Source organism: Dendrobium catenatum, unplaced genomic scaffold, assembly GCF_001605985.2.
Source record: "Dendrobium catenatum unplaced genomic scaffold, ASM160598v2 fragScaff_scaffold_123, whole genome shotgun sequence".
NCBI lineage: Eukaryota > Viridiplantae > Streptophyta > Magnoliopsida > Asparagales > Orchidaceae > Dendrobium > Dendrobium catenatum.
Genome location: NW_021318585.1, coordinates 951,846 through 973,548, shown reverse-complemented (window position 1 = coordinate 973,548; position 21,703 = coordinate 951,846). Strand labels below are relative to the sequence as shown.

At 33.6% G+C, this 21,703-nt stretch overlaps 1 protein-coding gene across 1 annotated transcript; it reads left to right on the top strand.

Annotated features, from left to right (window-relative positions):
* Positions 1–2,935: 2,935 nt before the first annotated feature.
* LOC110098430 lies at positions 2,936–20,543 on the top strand. The gene is made up of 4 exons (XM_020825264.2): positions 2,936–3,708; positions 3,774–3,970; positions 19,623–19,697; positions 19,825–20,543. Exons 1-4 carry the CDS (start codon positions 3,048–3,050, stop codon positions 20,194–20,196), a joined length of 1,305 nt encoding a protein of 434 aa, XP_020680923.1. The 5' UTR covers positions 2,936–3,047; the 3' UTR covers positions 20,197–20,543.
* The last annotated feature ends 1,160 nt before the right edge of the window (positions 20,544–21,703 follow it).

Genomic DNA, 21,703 nt, shown 5'->3' with positions numbered 1-21,703 from the left:
CAAGAATCTCGAAGCAAAATCAAATTGGAAACTTTAAAAATTAAATATGGTATCATCTGAACTCCGATTTCAATAAACTTATAGTTGAATTGAACATCTCAGAAATACAAACCCAACGACACCAAATTCGACTCAATCCGAGCCCAAATGGGTCAAAATCAAAGACCTGAAACACATTTGGGAAGTTCAAACCATAATTTGGATTGCCAAATATTTTCCAAATGTAACATGCTTATATGATTCGATTGACTAGCTAGCCAGAGAGTCGAAAGATTCTGACACAGGGACTACAGGCACGAAGTAGCGACTCAACGAGACAAATCCAATGAGCTTAAAATTGCCAAATTTTGATATCATTAAGACATTCAAATGCCCAATAAATTGTTTATAATCAAGGGGATCAACATTGATCGTCTATTCAAACCACTCTAACTTTACCCTTGATCTTCCTCCTTTTTACTAGTCATGTCACTCTCAACAAATTATAAATAGACCCATCGTTTCTCATGAGAGGAGAAACAAGCAAAAAGAGAGTTATTTTTCCACTAGACTCCTCCTCGACCACCATCGAACTTCAGCTTGACCACCAACTTCCGCCAAATTTCTGTCCGACTACCGACGAATCTCGGACTTCTACCTAACAGCTAATTAACTCTAGATTTCTGCCCGGCCATCGACGGATGCCAACTGACGTCGGATTTATGGACTGTCATGGACTAACTCTGGACTTCTATCTGACCTTCTGATTTCAATTCGACTTTTGACTATTATAATCTGATCGTCCTCAATTTCAAGGATGAATCAGACGCTTATAATTTTCTCAAATACTAGTGGAATTATTTCAACTGAGCGTGGCCTCGTGGTTTTTCCTTGTTCCTGGGTTTCTATGTAAAAATATGGCATTTCCATTTTCTTATGTTTATGCTGGATATCTGTACAATGCTAAGATAAGAAAATCTAACTCTACCGTCATGTATATTCTATTATTGTGCTTTAATTATATATAATAATTTTCTTCCAAGATAGTGTATAAAATTAACACATGTCAGTATGTCCGTTTTGTAAACTTATGTATTTCTTGTTTTAAGAATTTTAATTTGGTTTTGCAAAAATTATGATATCTTAATTTTTAGCAAATTTTCACTGCATAATTTTTTGTATGTGATAAATGTCATCAATATGAGCATTTTGACTGAAACATATTAAATTTTCACCTAATAAATTAGAAGATGTGTTTTTTTGAAGTAAATGTTTAGCATACAATTTTGATATATTTTATTGCATTTTATGAATTAATGTATTTCATGTATGATACTGAATTATATTGCACATAAAAATGTAGCATTTAAATATAAGCAATGAAGGCTAACTATTAACATTATAATTAATGGGCATGAGGGTGAGACAATGAGCTTTCTTTTAAATAAAAAGTAGATGGTGTAATCATAATTGTAGCCTGTAACTGATTGATCAAATTACATTGATGTGTAGAGGGTGATAAATGTTAAATAATTATTGAAAGCCAGGCGTGAAAAAAATTATTAATAGAAATAATGAAATATAATATAAGATTGCCATATTGATACATATAACATATAACATGTGTAAAAATGAATCAATACATTAAAGGTGAATTATTCTGCCTTGACTTTCATTATTATTTCCATGATAATATTTACATCAGAGTACATTAAACCGATTAATAAATAAAATAGAAATTGTATTGACAATGATATTGATACAACATAGCATAACATATTGATATTGCTCATTAGGTGATAGTATTATTTAGCAATTTATCTTATAATTTGATAGATCTCTTTTGACATTACTAGTCATATTGATTTTATTCACAATTATAGATATTTCATATTACGCGTATTAGATGATGATTAATATTGGTTAGGACTATAACAATCATAATGAATCTTTTGGCATGCATTGAATACATCGATAATTTTTAGTTATTTGTTGGACTTTTATGCTAATTATGTGATTTTATATGATTTCAGACAAAGATAAGAAGCTCACAACATGAGGCTAGATAATGATGATAATTTTGATTTTATTTAAGTTATCTGATTTGCACGAATTCTTTTGTAGCCATTGAAGCTTGCACAGTAACCTCCTGCTTACAAAAATATAGGGTTCAACGTTTATAACTTAAACATGTCATGAATGATTATTTGACGCAAGTTTTATAATTTCTTACGTATTATATTAAGGGTTATCACTCAAATACTTCTCTGAAACAATTCAAATGATTTTTTAAGATAATCAAATGGTACTCATTCAATTGTTTTTTCCATTTGGTTTCTTCAACATCCTTTAAAAGACAAGAAAGAGGCTGTCTCTGAACGTGTGGATGGAATTGGGCGTAAGGTCGCAAATGTAATTGGGCTTGAGGTTGTGGATGGGGCGGGGCATGAGGTCACGAAAGGAGCTCGCATGAGAACAGGACAGGGCGTGAGGTCGCTGATGAAGCTCGGTGTGAATGGGGTTGGTAGTAGTAATTTAATTATATTTTCATATTGTTTATTTAACAATTTTACTCTAATTAATCAATTGTAGATGTCAAATGGATTCAATTATAAATGAGTGGTTATTAGTTGTAATATGAAAAGAAAAAAAAGAGAGAAATAGAAAGAGATTATAAAATAAATTATCTTGATTTATTAGTTGAGAGTTTTGATTATCAACAAAAAATTTTTAATTTGAAACTTATTTATATAATATGTACGCTAATTTATTTTGACTGATCTAAATATTCATAAATAATATAGTAAAATTTACATACATATCATTTTATACCATCTTATTTACATATATAATACTCATAATTTTAATATTACATACATACCATCTTATATTATTTTAATATCCAATATGTCACTCATATTTCTTTCCTAATTCCTACCACTCATATATTTCATTGAGTCGTCTCCAATTCCACTCCTTCATTGATAGCTCTACATATACAGTCTCTGAGAGGTCTCCTCTGAGAGGCGAGTAATATCGCTTGGGAGATTGCTGAGTCTGTTGCTTCAATGGCGTCGGTATCGTCAACTTCTGGTTCTGAGGCGGCGGCGGCGGCGGAGGGGCCCGTTTTGAGTCTGATGAACAAACGGCTGCGCGCGTTGCGGAAGAAGTATAACCGAATTCTTCAGATGGAGGCTAGCCTTGTACAGGGAAAAACCTTAAACAAGGAGCAGGAAGAAGTTCTTCGGTCAAAGCCCGGCGTTGTTGCACTTATTGATGAGTACGACAAGCTTCGGCTGCCGCTCGCTGCTGCCGTCCAGGAGGAGGTCGCCCTCGCCGCCTCCTGTTCACCATCTGGTAAACCTAATCTCATGCCCGTGGCGGCGGAGGACACTTCATCGATTGATTCCGCCGTAGATAGCTTACTAGCGCTACTCTACTTTGGCTGTCTCTTCGATGTGAAGCCCCAGAGCGAGTTCACATCGATGATGCTGACGAGGAATCACGAGCGCGGGTGCTGCCTGACGTACGATTATGTCACGGACGAGGCCACCGAGCTGCTTGGGGAGAAAGATCTCGATATGATTTCTACTCTCGGAGGGTTGGTTACATCAAGGCCGCTCTATTCTGGGATATCTCACCGGAGCGCACTCGAGGGTTGTATTCAGCACGCTAAACTCTGGCTAGAGGGAGCCCAGGAGCCCATAATTTCGGGATCCTCTGTTACCTGTAAGTCATTCCTTTTACTTTGATATATCTTGCTTTATATTTATTTAACTTTTGCTATTCTATAGATGCTGGCCTGAGGGAAAAGTTGAACAAGATTATGGTTTCAGACTACTACACGACGACCCCTGAGATGAAAGCTCCAGTTGATGTTGCTGCCGCAGTGGGCAAGTACAATGCTGCTTGCCAAATGCTAGTTTCTCAACCTAGCGAGCAGCCCCCAGATGGCCAGAGTGACGCAGTGCAGGTCGATTATCATCAACAGGTGAATTTGTATTGTCAGTTATTATTTATGTAAAATTTGCTACTTTTTTTTGCTGCTTTCTTGCCTCTCTTTTCTCTTTTGCTCCTTATGTCTGGCTTGAGAATTTTACTACAAATTGATTAATAATTGACTCTGAAACTATGAGCTATTTTAAATTTTAGTTTGCAGGCCCTGGCATTTTTTACAAATATTTGATGGGTTATGTCAAAAACTCAGCTTTCTTTTAATCCAGGGCCTGATCTTTGTTAATCTGGTGTGCGTTCGTGATCAAATTTTTGTGTTTGCTAAGGTTGGGGCTGCTTATATGCAAGTTTAGGTGTATCAAGAAAGAAGTTCTAAAATCTAAAAATAATTGGGATACGGTCTGCCATGGCATGTAAATATATGGAAATTACAGTTTCGCATGAAATTTATATTTAAGAGATGTTAAGGTAATTTACATTCTTTGTATTCTTGTGGAATCTACCAAAATTTCATTGGAAATGGAGTAAGTCAAACAACAGGAAGCAAACCTTATATTTAAGGAGTAAAACCTGGAGATTACTAAACTTAAAACGTCAGCGATCATCCGAAGAAATACCTTTTCTTTCCTAATGGGGAACAAGGATTATTGGTCTCCATGATGTTACTAAACGTTAATCAATTTATTGAGCCACTATTTAAATGTGAAATTATGCTCAATACGAGAATGTTTAGGGGTATATGATGATTTTCTTGAAACATGAAACTTGAAGCTACAGCTTATGGCAAATAAGTGTGTTAATGAATCACACAATTCAATTTTAAGGATAGGTTGGATGAAGTATGGTCAAATTCAAATTTTATTTTATTTTTTGCTATGTGTTTGTTTTGTTTTGAGAAGACCTAGGCAAAATTTTATTTTGTCATCATTGGCAGCCCAACTTTGGCCTTACCAAGCTCACAAATTTCACATGCCAACATTTCAATAAATCAAATAGTAGTATGGGCCATGCAACTAAATGGTCAGAGAGGGTAGTGAAACATAGTTTTATAAAGTTTATAGAAATATTGGATAATCATTTTTTTTTTGTTAGAGTGATTCACTATGGGTGTCGCTTCTATGCCAAGGCAACTATTGAAAAATATAAAGAGCGAATAAATAAATTTCATATGATTTTGATTGATCTTAAGGCAACATATAGCCGGTATCATGATATTTGATTTTTGCATACTAAGAAAAAATGTCTTAAAGATATTTTTATTAAAATAGGTTTGCGTGGTTTGAGCATATATTGAGAAGGGTAGAAGATGCACTAATAAGGTGGTAGGTTAAATTGTTGTCAAAGGATGAATAAATAGGTGCAGATCAAATGTAACTTGGGTAGAAGCCTTGCAAAATATATTTAGCATTTGATGTAACACTACGTGGGGACAAATGGATAATGCAGATTAAGAAAACTAACCCAAATAGTGCTGAGAAGGTTGACGATGATGATGAGTTTTGTTCAAGTGTTTGCTGAATGCGCCTATGACATGTTTTGGTTTGTTTTGAGAGCTCTATTTTTTATGTTCCCTTATTTGAGCATTTCTTGTTAGTTATTTCTTTCTTCAGTAGAATGGATTGATTTTGGATGGGTGAATGGGTGCTGCATTCCTTTTTGTTGAAAGGGAGATATGCTATAGTAGGTTGAAGTTTCTTTCTTGTATAACTGCGTTACATTAATTTTTATAGTTGCTAGACTTTATTTATGCTATTGGGGTTTGATGAGCTCTTGTTCCCAACATTCCAATTATGATGTTTCCCATGTAAATGTAGTAGAATCTTTGAGTTGAAACTGACACAGCCTAACCCGATACAACCAACTATTCCAAAGTGAGTTGCTCCGTGTCAAGCCTATGATAGCAAACCTAATACTTCCTAAGACCTAATTTGAAGGATTTTTTTTATTTTATATTCTTCAACATATATAACATAGAGCCAACTAATTCATCGAAATAAATAGAAATAAAATATCAATTTTATTTCATTTCATTAAACTGTAATTTTAAAAAATAATACACATAAATCATTACTTAACTTACTTTTTATCAAAAACATAAATATGCTTATGACCTCATAGAAAAAAACCCACAATGAACGTACTTAAATCCAGCTCTCAGCTTGGGTCAATAGTCTCTATCAATATAATTTACTCAACTGGTGCTTTATACTTTCTTGAAAATAAATGCAAATACAAAAGGTGAGCAAAACACTTGCTCAATAGGTTATTCAAAATCTATTATTAAAGAGTTCAATACTTATTATATGAAAAACTGTACTATTCTATATTGCATAAACAATAATTCATATTTAAAGTGAACTATCTTAATGTTTGTTTTAAACTGTGTGCCTAACAATTTAGTATCATAATGAAATATGCGGTAAAAGTATATATATATATATACCAATAGTAACAACTTATACAGTACTTGAACATAAATTCAAAACAGAAGTAGCATTGCGCAAAAATATGAACATAACTTCATAACATAAACATTTACTTGAACTTGATATCAGAATGTAAGCAGCGTAGCATGAAATAACATATAACATACATTTACATTTCTCGAAGCCTCCTTGTATCTCCACTTCCACTTATATACATTTCTTGAAGCTTTTATAACTTCATTTCTAGTTATATACCCACTTGTATACATGTTCCCGAAGCTTTCCCCTTACATTTCAAACACATGAACATAGAATTATTTGCATTTTCAACATGTATTAGCAACACATATCATCAACATTCTCAACATATATGAACATTAATATTAACACGGATTTCAATGTCTATTAGAAACACATGACATCAACATTCTTAATATTTACGGTCCGCAACATCAACATTTCCAACATATATGAAAAGTACTATTAACACTTTCAACATATATGAATAATATATAACATGATACATGAATGTACAAACTTTCACATGTACCACTGCATTTAGGGAAATAAATGTGCACATGCTCAACATTTGTAAAACATAAAAACATTCATAAACAACATTTATAACGTCACATGGGTTTTTTATCGTTTTACAACAGTTCCTATGCATGTCATTATTTTCACCACAACACATGAAATGCCACATATTCAAAACTACCATGTGAAATTTGAAGTTTTTCCTGTTAACATGCTTATGATACACTATACTACGAAATACCAAAAACGACACCATGGAAAATTTCCCAAGCTTTATAAAATTGAGATTGTATAAAATTTAACCAGATAACAAACCAAAACTCACATATGAAAGCCCCAAATTAAAAACTAAAGTAGGGAAAAGGTATCCTATCTTAAGTCAAAGAGCTTCTTCAACTAACTAACATGTGAAATTGACTCAAAGACCTCCAAATGCAACTTTCTCTCGCTAGAATTCTTCTCTTTCTCTCTCCAACCGGTCTCCAACCAGCTACTTCTCAAAGAGAATGAAATTTGATATTTATAGATTTAGCGCTGCAATGCTCTCAAATAGAAAGACTAGCGCCAAAGCACTGCTTCCTAGCTCTGCAATGCTCCCAAAGAAACTTTTAGAAACTCAAAAATCAAAATAGAGAGCATGGTTTCACAATGCTACTTCACAGTGTCGTATCGCTCCCAAGGGCGGATCTCAACTTGAAAATATCATTCCAAATTCAAATCACAAGTTCCCTTTTGACCCAAGTAAATGTAAATATGACTCTAAACATTTTACACAATTTCAATAATGACAAATAAACTCATAAATCTTATTAGGTCTAATTTGGGTCATCCGCTTATCCAATCATTGTAGGAGAAATTATTATAGAAACCACCATTAGCAAAGCAGGTTGGTTTGATTTCTTCCATTTGTTTGTTCACGAGGGGCTGATAGAAGTTTAGTGAAAGTTCATCATAGCATTTTAATTTGAAGGGAATAAATATTTTTTTCAAGTATTGATTGCTATTTCTATCTTGTGAAGGCTAATGATGTAGTGTTCTATCCATGATTAAGTAGCGGGCCTCTTATAACAGTAATGTAGATCTTGCACGAGTGTCTAATATTTGGAACTTGAATAGGTCATAACTTAGCATATGTTCTCAAAAAATGCTCCAGTGTTTTGTGAGCTTTAAAGAGGAGTTATTTAGATTTTGTTTGGTATAAAGTAAAATAGTTATATTGTATTTCTTTTGCATTCATTTATACTTTTTCTATTTGGTTTAAAGTAGCATAAATTCTAAGTAAATTTTTGAGGTATTAGACATTCCTAAAAAAAATGTTTTTTTCCATGCATTTGAAATACACTCCATTCGTTCAAAATTGAATTCCCATTCGTGCTCCCTGCAACCCCTCTCTCCGAACCCATGCCCCCTCTCTGATGCTTCCCTTAGGTTTTGCCACCCTGCCTTTAGGTTGTGCCCTTAAAATTAATCATTAAGCATGTCTTTGTTAATATTAAGTTTCTTTTATTCTCAGAAAATGGCAAAAAAAAAAAAAGTATATAATCTTAAAATTATCTAAAAATAATGAACACATAAATGTACTACTAATTAACCTAACACATTGAAATCGTAATGCAATACTAGTGTTATTATGTCTTCATCACCACTAATACCATTATCCTCTTTAATATGGTCCATTGACTTATGTTGGGGCGTGTCTTGGCTTTGTCAAAGTGTGTACTTATCGTGTTAGGTTCCATCTTGATTGTGTTTGACTCTAGTATTGATAGAAATAAATAATATATGATTTTCACCGTGACGTAGATGTTTCAGGGCTTGTTGGAGGCATGTCCATCTCTGACACCTATCTGACATGGAAATTAAAGGATTTTTGAAATGTCCATGCTTCATAGATTGACATTAAACTTATATTAGAGTGTCAATAAAGACATTAAAATTTTATTTTGTTGTGAAATAGCACATATTTTACATAAATTTCCCTCCTTTGCTTGGTTGCTCCAATCTTGCTCTCTTGCTTGGTCCCCTGCGTCCCTTTCTACTGTTCTCACCTTTACTTTCTCACTTACTTTCTCATTTGATACCACTTTAATCTTTATCTTGCTACTTATATAGTTGTACATATGTATATATAATATAAATAATATAAATATTTTACTTTATAATGCATACATATTATTTATAACATAGTACGTACTACATCATTATTTTATCATAACTGGAAATAGACTCACACGAATCCTTCTAATCACATAATTCGTCCTCTCCAGACTGTTTTATTTAATTTGTTATTTTAAGCAATTTACCCTCCTTCATTTATCATTCCTTTAATTTAAGTTAGTTTTCATTTAAATTGAATTGATCTTAATGAGTTTGAAGATTGAGGTTAATTACCTGTTATTGTTTCTTAGGTATTTTTATAACATGTGACGTCTCAATTATCTCGCTAATTATTTGACCTAATTAGATGATTAAGCTATTAATCAAATGTAATCAACCTAATTAGTCATGTTTTATTAGTTATCTTTTATCTTAATAGCTTTAGGAATATTACATATGACTTTACAATTTATTTGTTATTAAGATGGGTGCTCAATTTTCTGCGTCTGTGATATTTTCTTATAAATATATTTGTGAAATCAGAAATCCACTTTAGAATATTAAGTTGCGTGATAGTAGCCGAGGTTGCTTGGATCACAAAATTCATGCAGAAAGGGTTTTAACTTCTTTCCACAGGTTTACATTTTGGGTCGTAGCTGAGGTTGTTGCGATTGCAAAATTCATACAAATTGCTTTAGTTCAATGATCAAATCATTGTAATAATTATTTTAAAATTTATGCGTCCAAAACTTTCCTTTATCTGGGTATCGAAGTGGAAATATTGCAAGCTTTTACTTAGTGTGGGCCACTAAAAAGCAATCACTATCATTTAACTTAAAATGTGCCTAATAACCCGAAAGCTTAGTGAGATTAATTTCTAGAAAAATTTTACTTTATCTTGAGCCGCACTGCCATCGAAGTTTCAGGCTTTCAGTAACTCGTATTGTCTTCTCCCCGGAAGTTTATTTTTGGTTATGTTCCTGGCATCATTTGCCTATGCATACAATAGTAAGTACCCCTTAGTCTTACTGATCAAGCATATCGTATGATATTATAGTTATGTGATGTAGGGAAAAATAAATTATTTGCCATTTTATAGCAGTTTAGTTGAATTATTTTTTCTAGCAGATTTTATTTTAATTTTCATGTGCAATATGATTATTTGTTAGTTGTTTAGGATTTATTTGATTTTTACTCTTACCTTGTAAGATTTCAACTTTAAATAGAGGTCCAAGGGGTCATGAAAGGAGAGTGTCATTGTTATTTGCTAAATGAAACGATGATTGACATACTTTTCCCTCATCTTAGACTGCATGCCCAATTCTCTCTTTTATATAGTTCTCACATGTTCTTTCTCCTTCAGTTTCTTAAGACTTCCATCAATCTTTCATTGCTTCTCTCTACATCAATTGGTATTAGATACAAGGTTCTACTGATCATTGCATCTCTTTTGTTCTCTGATAGAGATTACTGTTATATGACATCGTTTTTTTTAGTTTTCATGCATCTAAATGATGTAGGAAAATTATGGATTATTTTTTAGTGTTATTGTTGTTTATTTGAATTATTCATTTATTAGTCTTTATTTTAATTTGCGTGGGCAATGACCATTTGTTAGTTTTTTAGGATAATTTTGATAGTTTGCCTTATATTGTAGGATATTTTGTTATAAATAAAGGCTTAAGGGTTCATTCAATAGGAGACTACAATTATTGAATGAAATAATGCTTGCCATGCTTCTCTCCCTTTCTTTTAGGCTGGCTACATATGTGCTTCTCCCTTTTTCACCTTTTTTCATTCTTCAATATCTTTGATGTTTGCATAATTTTTCGATTCTCTCTCTACGAATTATCATTGACAATTTAACATGATAATGATTAATGCTGTGTCGAAGTTTAGTTTCAATGAATTGGTGAGAATTTCAATGATATGTGCTTTTGGATTTTTATTTTTAAGCCACTTACCATTCCAATGGAAGTATTATCTGTTTAAGTCCCCTTAATGCCCATGAAGTCATTAAAGAGAGGCGAGTGACGGTTTGGTAATGATGAATGTTGCAACATAGCAAAGATGTTGGTGCTTGAGTAGGTAAGAACATATATTTGAGTTATCAGTTTGTATAGAAACTTCGAGTGTGTAATGTAAGAATCAACCAATGTGTCAAACATAAAATCTGTAAAGGATTGGGTGATTGATACACGGAACTAATAATCTTATACTTCCAATAAGAAATGAGAGAGATAAACCTAAAATGCTAATGACTTAGAAGGTGCAGTGTACATGAGAGCTTAGGGTTTGGTGAACTTGGGTTAGCTTTGGTGAAATTTGTTGGGTAGGTTTAATTATGGATCATGGAGGGTCTTGAGAATATAATATTCATTATGAAGATTGACTACTTAAAAATGAAACCCCATGAGCATATAACATTGAAAATTTCATGGATTCATTGAAATTGATCTTTCTCATTGTACAGATCAGTGCCTTGTTGAATTGTCAACAATCAGTCCTATAATTATTTTGAATTCAATATCAAAATATTTGTGAAAACCCTGAAAAAAAAAAGAGACAGATAGTTGGGCACATAACCTAAAAAGGGGAGAGGGGGGAGCATGCCGAAGTTCGTTAAATAGTTATAGGTATATGATTCCTTGAACTTCTATTTATAATAGAATATCCTACAATATGGACCCTGAAAAAAATGAGACAGGTAGTTAGGCACATAACCTAAGAAGGGGAGAGGGGGGAGCATGCCGAAGTTCGTTAAATAGTTGTAGTTATTGATTCCTTGGACTTCTATTTATAATATAATATCCTACAAGATGGGACCAATAATCAAAATAATCCTTAATGTCTAAAAGGTCTTATTTTACGTGTCAATTAAAATAAAGAGTAACAATATAAATAATTTTACTAAGTTATTATGATATGAAAAATTATGTTTATTTGTACTACCTTGTTTTTCTTATTGGTTGGGCATTATGGAATTCATGTTGGATGGTTGAAGTGTAGGAATGCATTGGGCTTGTTGTGTGATAGAAAAGTTCCCCTCAAATTTGAGGGAAAATTTTATAAGATGATTGTGAGACATGCAATGCCTTATGATGCAGAATGTTAGCCATTGAAAGAGAAGCGTAAATTTAAGTGTTACAAAGATGAGGATGCTTAGATGGATGAGTGGATTTACTCTTGGAGATAGAAGACAAAACGAGTATATACGTAAAAAGGTTGGAGTTGCTCCAGTGACATAAGATCATAGAGAGTCGCCTTCTAATGACCTGCGAGGAGAGTAGATATTAGATATTAGATATGACCTATGTTAAGAGATGTAGTGGTATACCTAAAAAGATTTGGTTAGAAAGGATTAGAAATGATATTTTTTATTAGATTTAAATGAGAATTTGACTCTTAATAGGACACTAGAAAAAAAATGGATTCATGTAGCCAATCCTACATAGTGGGATAAAGGCTTGATGTTGTTGCTGGGCATTTTGGAAATCACTTTGTTATGAAAGTAGTTTTAATTTTTTTTCTCAGGCCATTGGATTTACTTTGTAATCTCATTTTCTTTAGTGTTGTGTTTGCTAACTTTGTGCTTCTACATTTGTAAGTTCTTTCGAAGATTGAAAGGTCACTTCTATCCAAGTCCTTGAATTTAACGATATATCAACAGAAATCACACATTTATATTAGAACTTTTGTTGATTATGCAATATTGATACACATGCAAAAAAGACGTGTTTTCACAACAACCATTAAGAAAATGTTGCCCGTATATGATTAAATGTTGATGCTTGCAGGTTTTTTGGAATCCAATGTCCTAGGGGTCTATAGAGAGTTGAACACTAGTAAATGGTGAAGGCCAAGGCCTACAATGTATATGTAAATTGTATTATACACACACACATGTAAATGAGTTGAGTTGAGCTCGAGTCACCCCTAGCTTGAGCTTGAGTTCGAGATGGCTCATTTATTATAAAAGAGAGAAAATGATTATTATCCAAGCAAGTATTATAATAAAATGATAAAAAGAATGAGAAATTAGGGGGGAAAAGAATAACTTAATATAAGAAAGTGAGATACCAATTTTAAATAATTTTAATAAATTTGTACTTAAAATTATGAATGTTAATATATTTTAGGTGTTTTTTATATTAATATTTTTTAAAAGAGCTGACTTTCGAGCCAACAAGTTGAGTCAGGGCTGGCTAAAGCTTGGCTCGTTAGCTCATCGAGCTCGGCTCATGAGTCATTTATCGAGCCAAGCTCGAACCAGCTTGACTTATACTTGCACCCCTATATATATATATATATATAAGGATTCAAAATATATATATGGAGGGGGGGGGGTTAGAAACATAAATTGGTAGAATGGGAGGGGGCGCGGAACTTCAAAAATACAAAATAGATGGGAAAGAAAGGAAGCTTAGAGAGGGAAGTGATGGGAGAGGATTGCGACATAGGAGTTGAGTCAAGTTAGTATGTGAGAGAAATATTGTGAGTAGGAAATTATTTGGATGTATTCAAGGAGAGAGAGAGAGGCAGGGGAGGAGTATTAAAGGAATGGGGTAGCAAAAAATGCTCAATAATACTTATTTTCATAAAAGACCTAGTGCATTATTTATAGGAAAATAGATCCATATGAATAGTTGTAAAAGAAATTACTAAAAAAAACATTTTACCTAAATAGGTTAAACTTAAAATAAAATCTTAAATCAAAATAGGTCTTAATACATCAACTAATAAAGCTAAAAAAAGTAATAACCAATCTTGCCATTGACATCAAACATATGTTTTGATCAAATGGCGGCCATTAGTTCCCTCGTAATTCAAAAAAATTTTCTTTGGAGTTCTGTTGAGAGAGAGAGAGAGAGTCATTTGCTGGTGGATGATACTATAAAAAATGAAGGAACATGCTCACATGAAGCACCTGATGTGATCTTACTAGGAAAAACATGCTAAACATCTAAAGATAGCTTGAATTGGTGGAAAAAGTGGAACTTGTGCTTCTGGCAGGAATGCAAAACTTCATCTGTAAAGAGAATTGTAAGAATTTTTGGAGGCTCAAAAGTGCCTTTGTTTATCAAATCTTCAATATTAAAAGTTTTACTATTTTTCTTGCTTGCAGAATCAGAAAAATCTGTAATATATGCATTTGCTGTAAGTTTTCTTTACTATTTAAAGATGGGCACGCAAGAAGGCATGCATGACAAATATGTATCAGCACATTGTTATCTTCGTTATATGATTAAAATTTGTTGTGAGTATCCATCATAGCTTTATACTTTTCATGTTGCAAAGCAATTTGTGTTTTTGCAGTTTTACTATCATCATGTAAGTTATGCACACACTCAGTAAACGATGTAACACAAACAGAGTTTGCATGCACGGATAAAAGTTTGAGATATGTAAGCTTTCTAAGCTGTCACCCATGCATTACTTCAATAGAAAGATTTCCAGCAAATTTACTTATAGAGTTGCTATAACTAGATTCAACGATTGATAAATGTAAATCTTGATTTCCCGTATTATTACCAGTAAGTTATGCTAACATATTTCCTTAACTTATGGTATATACCGTGTTTAGAGCATCATCTTTATTCTTAATGCCAGGGCGATGTGTTGGAGCAAAAAATTACTCTTGCATAGGTGCAGCCCCTTTTGCATTGTGTAGATATTCAATTGTCATTTGGGATTTCAAATATTTTGGAGCTTGGTGATCATTATTTGATATGAACTCTTGATGAAATATTGTACCATAATATTTAACACATTGCCATAGATGATTTTGGGGCCCATGGGAGTTAATATTCATTTTGTAAGGAGGGGGAATTGAGGAGAAGATGTTTATGAAGGTTTCTAATTAAGGGAAACTATTTAGAAATGTTTCCAATTATGTGTATTATATGTTAGGAATGATTTAATTAGGGAGGTTTTAATTAAGAAGCTTCCGATTATGTTTATTATATGTTAGGAATGGTTGAATTGGGGAGGTTTTAATTAGGAAGATTTCAATTATGCGCCTGATGTGTTGTGTCTATTTAAGGGGGAGTTTGTCTAGGGTTTGAGGTTATGTTTTGCTGAAGTTTATTTTAGGGTTTGTTGTGAGTTTTCTAGCAGCATCTAGGGTTTGTGGGGGAGCTGATCTACCTCTTGAATAGTAGATCAATTGTATCTTGCATTTTTTTTAAGAAGAAATCCAAATTCAGCCCCTAGATTGGTATTCCTGCATTTATTTCTCATCTCCATTGCTATTTTTACTTCCAAGACACATCAAATTGGCATTAGAGCGAGGTTTTTGGAGAGATAACAACAGAGAAGGTGGATACGTTGAAAGAAAAAAATAGAACAAATCAAATCCGGGTTGGAGGAGATATTCTTAACCATCGAATGAAGTTTTTCAACCATGAAAAATTGGATGGAGAGCCGATTTGGAGGGTTGGAGGAGATGCTGAAGAAGCTCATTGAGATGCAATCCAAAACTCCCACAGTGGTTCTGATTTCTAACCCCCACCACAATTTGACTGGGATTCTCTTGGCTGAATCTAAAGAGAAAGAGATCGGATGGAAAGAGTTCGTTGACGAGAGCTCATTTCATCAAGAGCCACCTCCTAGGGCTCCGATAAGGGGCGGAATAGGGTTTTCGGATGGGAGGACAACATGTAGGGAGTTTTATGGTTGAGGTGTAAGGTGACTGTCCACTATGTGTGGCCGACGCCGTTTAGACAAAAGGGGAGTGGACAACCGAAGAAGGAGGTGGATCGAATCATGGTAGGCGAGTGGAAGGAAGGTGGGATTCCCACCCTCGATACATGAGAGACATGGAGAGATCACAACGATCGCTACATTGGAGGAGGAAGAAGCTATTGGGGTGGTGGCGATCATACGGTGAGAAAGTCGAAGAAGTGAATGATTGAGGAGAAGAAGATTGAGAGTTCAATAAGTGAAACACAAGCTGCTTCTAAGGATAAACTGATAGACAAGCCGAAATATGTGAATAAAGATGACAAAGAAATAAACTTGCAAAGCCAAGTTGATGGTACTGATTAAAACCTAAGTCTTGTACAAAGTGATTTTGCCGAGACATCCACATCCCAAGAATTGTGTTTTCAGAATTAGAAAATTAAGATTTGAAAGACAATGAAACCAAACCAACATCTGAGAATGAAAGAAAACCAGATAAACACCTTTGGTTTCTATTGATGTGGGTATTTTTTAAGATGTAAATGTTGAGGTTAAAATATAGGATGTAGCTAATACAAAGAGCTCAAAGTACAAAGTTGACATCGAATTGATTAAGTCGAAAGTTTCTAAGGATGAAATTTAGGTTGAAACTGCTGATGCACTTGTTTTTTTCCTTCCGGGTATGGTTAGTCGCTTCACAAAATATGTGCTTGTGACAAAGAATATGGTAAGTGGAGTTGCAAGAAATGTTGCGGGCATTGAACATGCAGTTCTCGGGTTATCTAAGTTCTTGATAGTAATTTTAAGGTATAATGTAAACCTTGCACTAACGAGATTACGTAAACAATCCTGGATGTGATCCGTCAATTGCCTGCCACACTTCATAATAAATCAGAAGATTCAATGTGCCAATCAGTACAGACTAAAAAAAAAAAGATGAGAGTAAGGTGAAAAATCATGATACATTTTCTGGAGCAAGGTCATTAGATATGCAACAGACAATGGATTAGGTAGATCAAACTTCTACTAATGTTGATAAGTTATGGTCTTCCACCTTTCCACATCTTTGTGTTCATCCAAACTTCTCAAAATTATTTACAAGCTTACTAGAAAGACTTCCAAAAATGGTTCTAAGAAGTAAAGAAGTAGTCGCACTCTCACATGCACGAAAATTGATTTCATTAATGTATTATGCAAGTCCAGAACTTGTAGATGATCACATTTTCTGCTCACCTATGAAGGCAGCTCGTTTTTTGGATTTGTTTATGCTTTATTTTGGTCACAATTCATATTTTAGTGGCTCCATTGATAAGTTAATTTCTTCTAAACCACTCTCAGATGCTGAGTTGAAGGCTAGCTCTCTTTCTAGTAGTGTAAGCCATGTTATTAATGGTGATGATTTGCCTCTTGTTTCTAAGTTGTCCATGGAAAATCCTTCAGAGAACATGCTTAGTGAGTATGAGTTTCGTAACATGCCTCCCTGGTTCTTAAATGTTGGGAGTCAAAAAATATACTTGGCTCTTGCCAGAATTCTTAGACTCGTTGGTTTATCAATAACGACATGGAACAAAAGCGGCGTAATTTATTGGACCTCATTGATAATCTTTTTGAACATGCGAGGAAACTCATTTCTGAAGTTAGAATGAAAGGATGCAAGAAAGAGGGTTGGCATGCTCAGTATTCCTGATGCGATTCAGGACAGCTGCTCCATCAAACAAGTATGATAGTTTGTGTGTTAAATGAAATAATATACGGATTGGCCCACATCCAGTTAGTTACTTAGTTCATGTTTGAAATTGTTTAGAATTGAGAAAAAATGTCGAAGAAGCACTGAAAAAGGAATTTATTTGTAATAGCGATCTACTTTCTACTTCTAGAAGGTCATCCTAGAAAGTTCATCAAGGGAAGGATGCGAGAGAACACATAATTCATTATGTTGGGAGTATTCTGCATGATTATACATCATCTGAAGTATGGAACTCCCTGCATATCCAACTTCTTCTCAGCTAGAATATGACTCAAAAACCAATATGTCGTTGTATATTTTTAGGAATTCTAGAATGCTCCACTAGAAAGATGTGGAGGAGATGTTGGCCAGCTGCGATATCTGTCGAAAGCACAAATACATGGCGATAGCTCTATGAGGACTTCTAAATGGATAATATCTTTGTTCCACCTTGAACACAATGCGATTCTTTATGAGGGGAGTATTGGTACACCGGGGGAGCACCTTGTAGGGCAAAGGGGAGTAGTTATTATTCATTATGTAGGGATGAGGAGTCAAGGGGAAGCTGTTTAGGAAGGTTCATAATTAAGGAGAACTATTTAGGAATGTTTCTAATTATGTTTACTATATTTTAGGGATTTAATTAGAGAGGTTTTAATTAGGAAGCTTCCAATTATGTTTATTATATGTTAGGAAGGATTGAATTGGGGAGGTTTTAATTAGGAAGCTTCCAATTATGTTTCTTATGTGTTGTGTCTATTTAAGAGGGAGTTTGTCTATGGTTTGAGGTTATATTTTGCTGAAGTTTATTCTAGGGTTTGTTGTGAGTTTCATAACGGCGTCTAGGGTTTTTGACTATGCATGCATATTGCTAAGCTTTCCGTTGCTTGAGGTTGGTTCAAATGTCTTCTAGCTATTCTTGAGCCATGGTCAGATTGATTCGAGATCAAATTGTTAGATATCCTAATTAATATGAGATCATAAGTGATATGTAAATAAATGCTTAATGAAACAAAACAAAATTGATGAAAGACATAAATAGTGAATCTATAAGATAACAATGTTAAGCAATTTGTATACGGCATGTATCTAAATTAATTACATTAAAACATGGCAAAATACATGAAAATAACGGGACTAAATCCAAGTAATAAATTATGTCCTAATTTTATGATCCTAGCATCATTCATCTAATGAATCAAACATTGCATAATCATTTCTTCAAGTTAGTGAAATTACCAATAATTAAATCCGACTTTATTACATGAATAAACTATTTTGTTTACTAAGTACAGAAAAACAAGGAGAGATATATGCCAGTTGAACTATTTCAATGCGACCTTAGCATGAATGATTGAAAAATGCGAATTCATAAAATCAATATCATATAGTATAAGGCTAATGATAGGGGATTGAGGAAGAGCAGAGAATTGCTTCGATTGCGTCACAGTTGTGATGGGAAACAACTGGAAACGAAACGATCAGGAACGAGAAGAATGGAACACGACAAGTGACTATAGCGATTTGATGAGCATGGTTTCCTTCCTTCCACTAATGATCTCCCCAGTGGATAAACTAGAAAAAAATACTATTCATTTCACTCCAATTCTTCCCATAAGTCGAGAATGTAAATCTCCTACTGCCATGGTCTCATTAGTTAGTGGGCCTTGAGAAAGAAAAATAAACTTATTTATTTTGAGTTATTACAATCATAGCAGTAGTTATTGTCATTATAATCATTGTCATGATCATCATCTATTGATTATTGATTAGATTCCAACTTCTAGCAACTTTATGCTTCTGGAGAGGCCTTTTTTCTTATTAAATAGACTTTGCAGCACTTTTTTTTTCAATTTTTTATTTACTGTTGTGAGAAAGAAAAATAAAACACGAGAATAAGACTTCATTTGGGATGGCTTTCTTCTGCTTCTTAAAGCAGCTTTCTAGTAAATTTTTGTACTAGAAAGCTGCTTTATGAAGCAGTAAGAAAGCTGTCCTAAACGAAGCCTAAGTCATTTTCTTTACTTTTCGGACATAAATACCCATATTTTATGTTGATTCATAGTCTTCTAATCATTTTACAGCATTTAGAACCATTTTCCCATGGCTTCTGTTGTCAACAAATGCCTTGCATGTTCTGTCGAGAAGACATGAAGGCTTTATCCTTTACATCATTATTTGATTTTTAGTGCTGCTTTCTTGAATATATGTATGCTTTTCAGGAAGATGAGCAAGAAGATATTCAGGCTGCCGAAGTCATTTCCGATCAATCAGGTCCTGCATGTGAAACTCAGAAGGTAACTTATTTTCTGACGGTAGTTGAAATTTTATTTTTACTGCAGAGATTTGAACCCTTGATTTCATGTGATTGATATTTTTATTTCCATTTGGTCTGTAATGATTTGAATGAATTTTATCCTTCAGGATGAGGTAGATGACTCTGGTCATACTGCTGGAGACGATATTGCACTACACCAAGAGCAACAAATACCAGATGATGTGGAAGAGTATAACCAGAGGGACTATGAGCAAGAGGATCAACAGTATATTTTGCGGAGATCATACCCTAACCAGAGAGGAGGACGCGGTGGAGGCGGTCGGAGAGGTTACTCTAATGCACGTGGTCGCAATGGCCGAGGCAACGGTGGCGGCTATCAGAATGGACGTAACCAGTACTATGATCCTGCTTATCATCCAAGAAGCTACTATAACACCAGAGGTCGGGGCGGGAGACCAGGAGATTCTGCCATGTACAAACCTCAAGGACCATCAGGCCATGACAATCATGACCCATAAAATTTTGAAGCAGGTGCAAGTTGTTAGTTTTGGATTAATATGCAAGTTTTTAGATGTAATGGATATCATTCTATTGAGCTGGAAATTGAAAACCTTAGAGATATTTACTTTGCTGCATGTTTATTTAAGAATTATAGGGTTATGCTAATTATCATATTGATGTTTTCCCAAATGAGCATTAGAATGTTGAAATGCTGTAAAGGATGCAAAGAATGTTGTTCCAGTTGAGTTCCAGCTTCATATAGAACAAGTGCATTGGGAGCTTTAATAGTTGTGCTGCCTTTGTTGTAGGGTTGTATTCTTCTTCTAATCATAATTATAGCAGAACTATTTGCTGATTCTATGCACCAACCTTTGGTTTTTTTTTTCCTGGATTTGTTTTGTTTTGAATTTGCTTGCTTTTTTGTCTGGAATTGTATTGTTTTGTATTTGTTAAATGTTGGAGACTATGAAGACTTTAAATAAGAAGCACACAATGAGGGCATCTCCAATCAAAATGAACGTCATTTGCCTATCGTTTGTTTGTAGTTGTCACAAGTCTCTGCCTGAACGCCAAGCAGAAACACATTTTGCATTTTGTGTTGCGAGCACGGTGTTGCACTGTTCAAAACACAAAAATAACGTTTAATTTGCAATTTGGTTGGACGGTTGGGGCTGTTGTAAACTAGAAAATGTCGTTCGCTTGGAGATGTCCTAAGATCGGTTTTCTTTCTCTTAACTTTGTTCAAATTTAAATAAACATTATTTAATTTTGCTTGGACTTTTTTTCAGTTGATCTGATCCTATAATGATCATTGAGATACATCTAAATTTTTAAGAAGAATAATTAAGTATATGATAAGACATTTTTGCTTTTAAAATGAATACAGTAAATAATTTGGAATAAAAAAACACAATTTGCTTAATCTATCTTATTTACAATAAAAAATTTTAATTAATAAAAATATGCAGAAATTTAATGTTTCAGATAATGTCATATCATCCTATTGTTTGGTATGTTGTATAAGATATCAGATCACATCATCCTATTGTTTGGTATGTTGGATAAGACTCTGATCATTTAATAATGTTTAATTTTAAAGATTATATTAAATAGGTATGAACTCTGTCAATTATTTATATCATATATACGATGAAGAATTTTTAATATGAACTAACGTATTTTTAACATTGTTGGTAAGTATGAAGCAGAAAAAATTTGATCGCAAATTTAAAGTTTAAATATCTAGCCCATATAATTGATAAGATTATGGTATTTTGTGCATATTTGATTTGATTAAGGTTACGTTTGGGGAAGCTTAACGACTATTTTCTTAAGTAACTTTTTAGTATTTTTTTTAAACTATAAATATTATGATATAAAATTATTTTAATAAGTAGTAAGAAAGCTATCCCAAACGAAGCCAAAATTAGTTGCATATTCACAAAATTTTTAGGAACTTTTTGTCAGTTCTATGTGAATCTGATTCTGTCGATCAATTAGGAGTGACACGGTGCTATGTGTTCG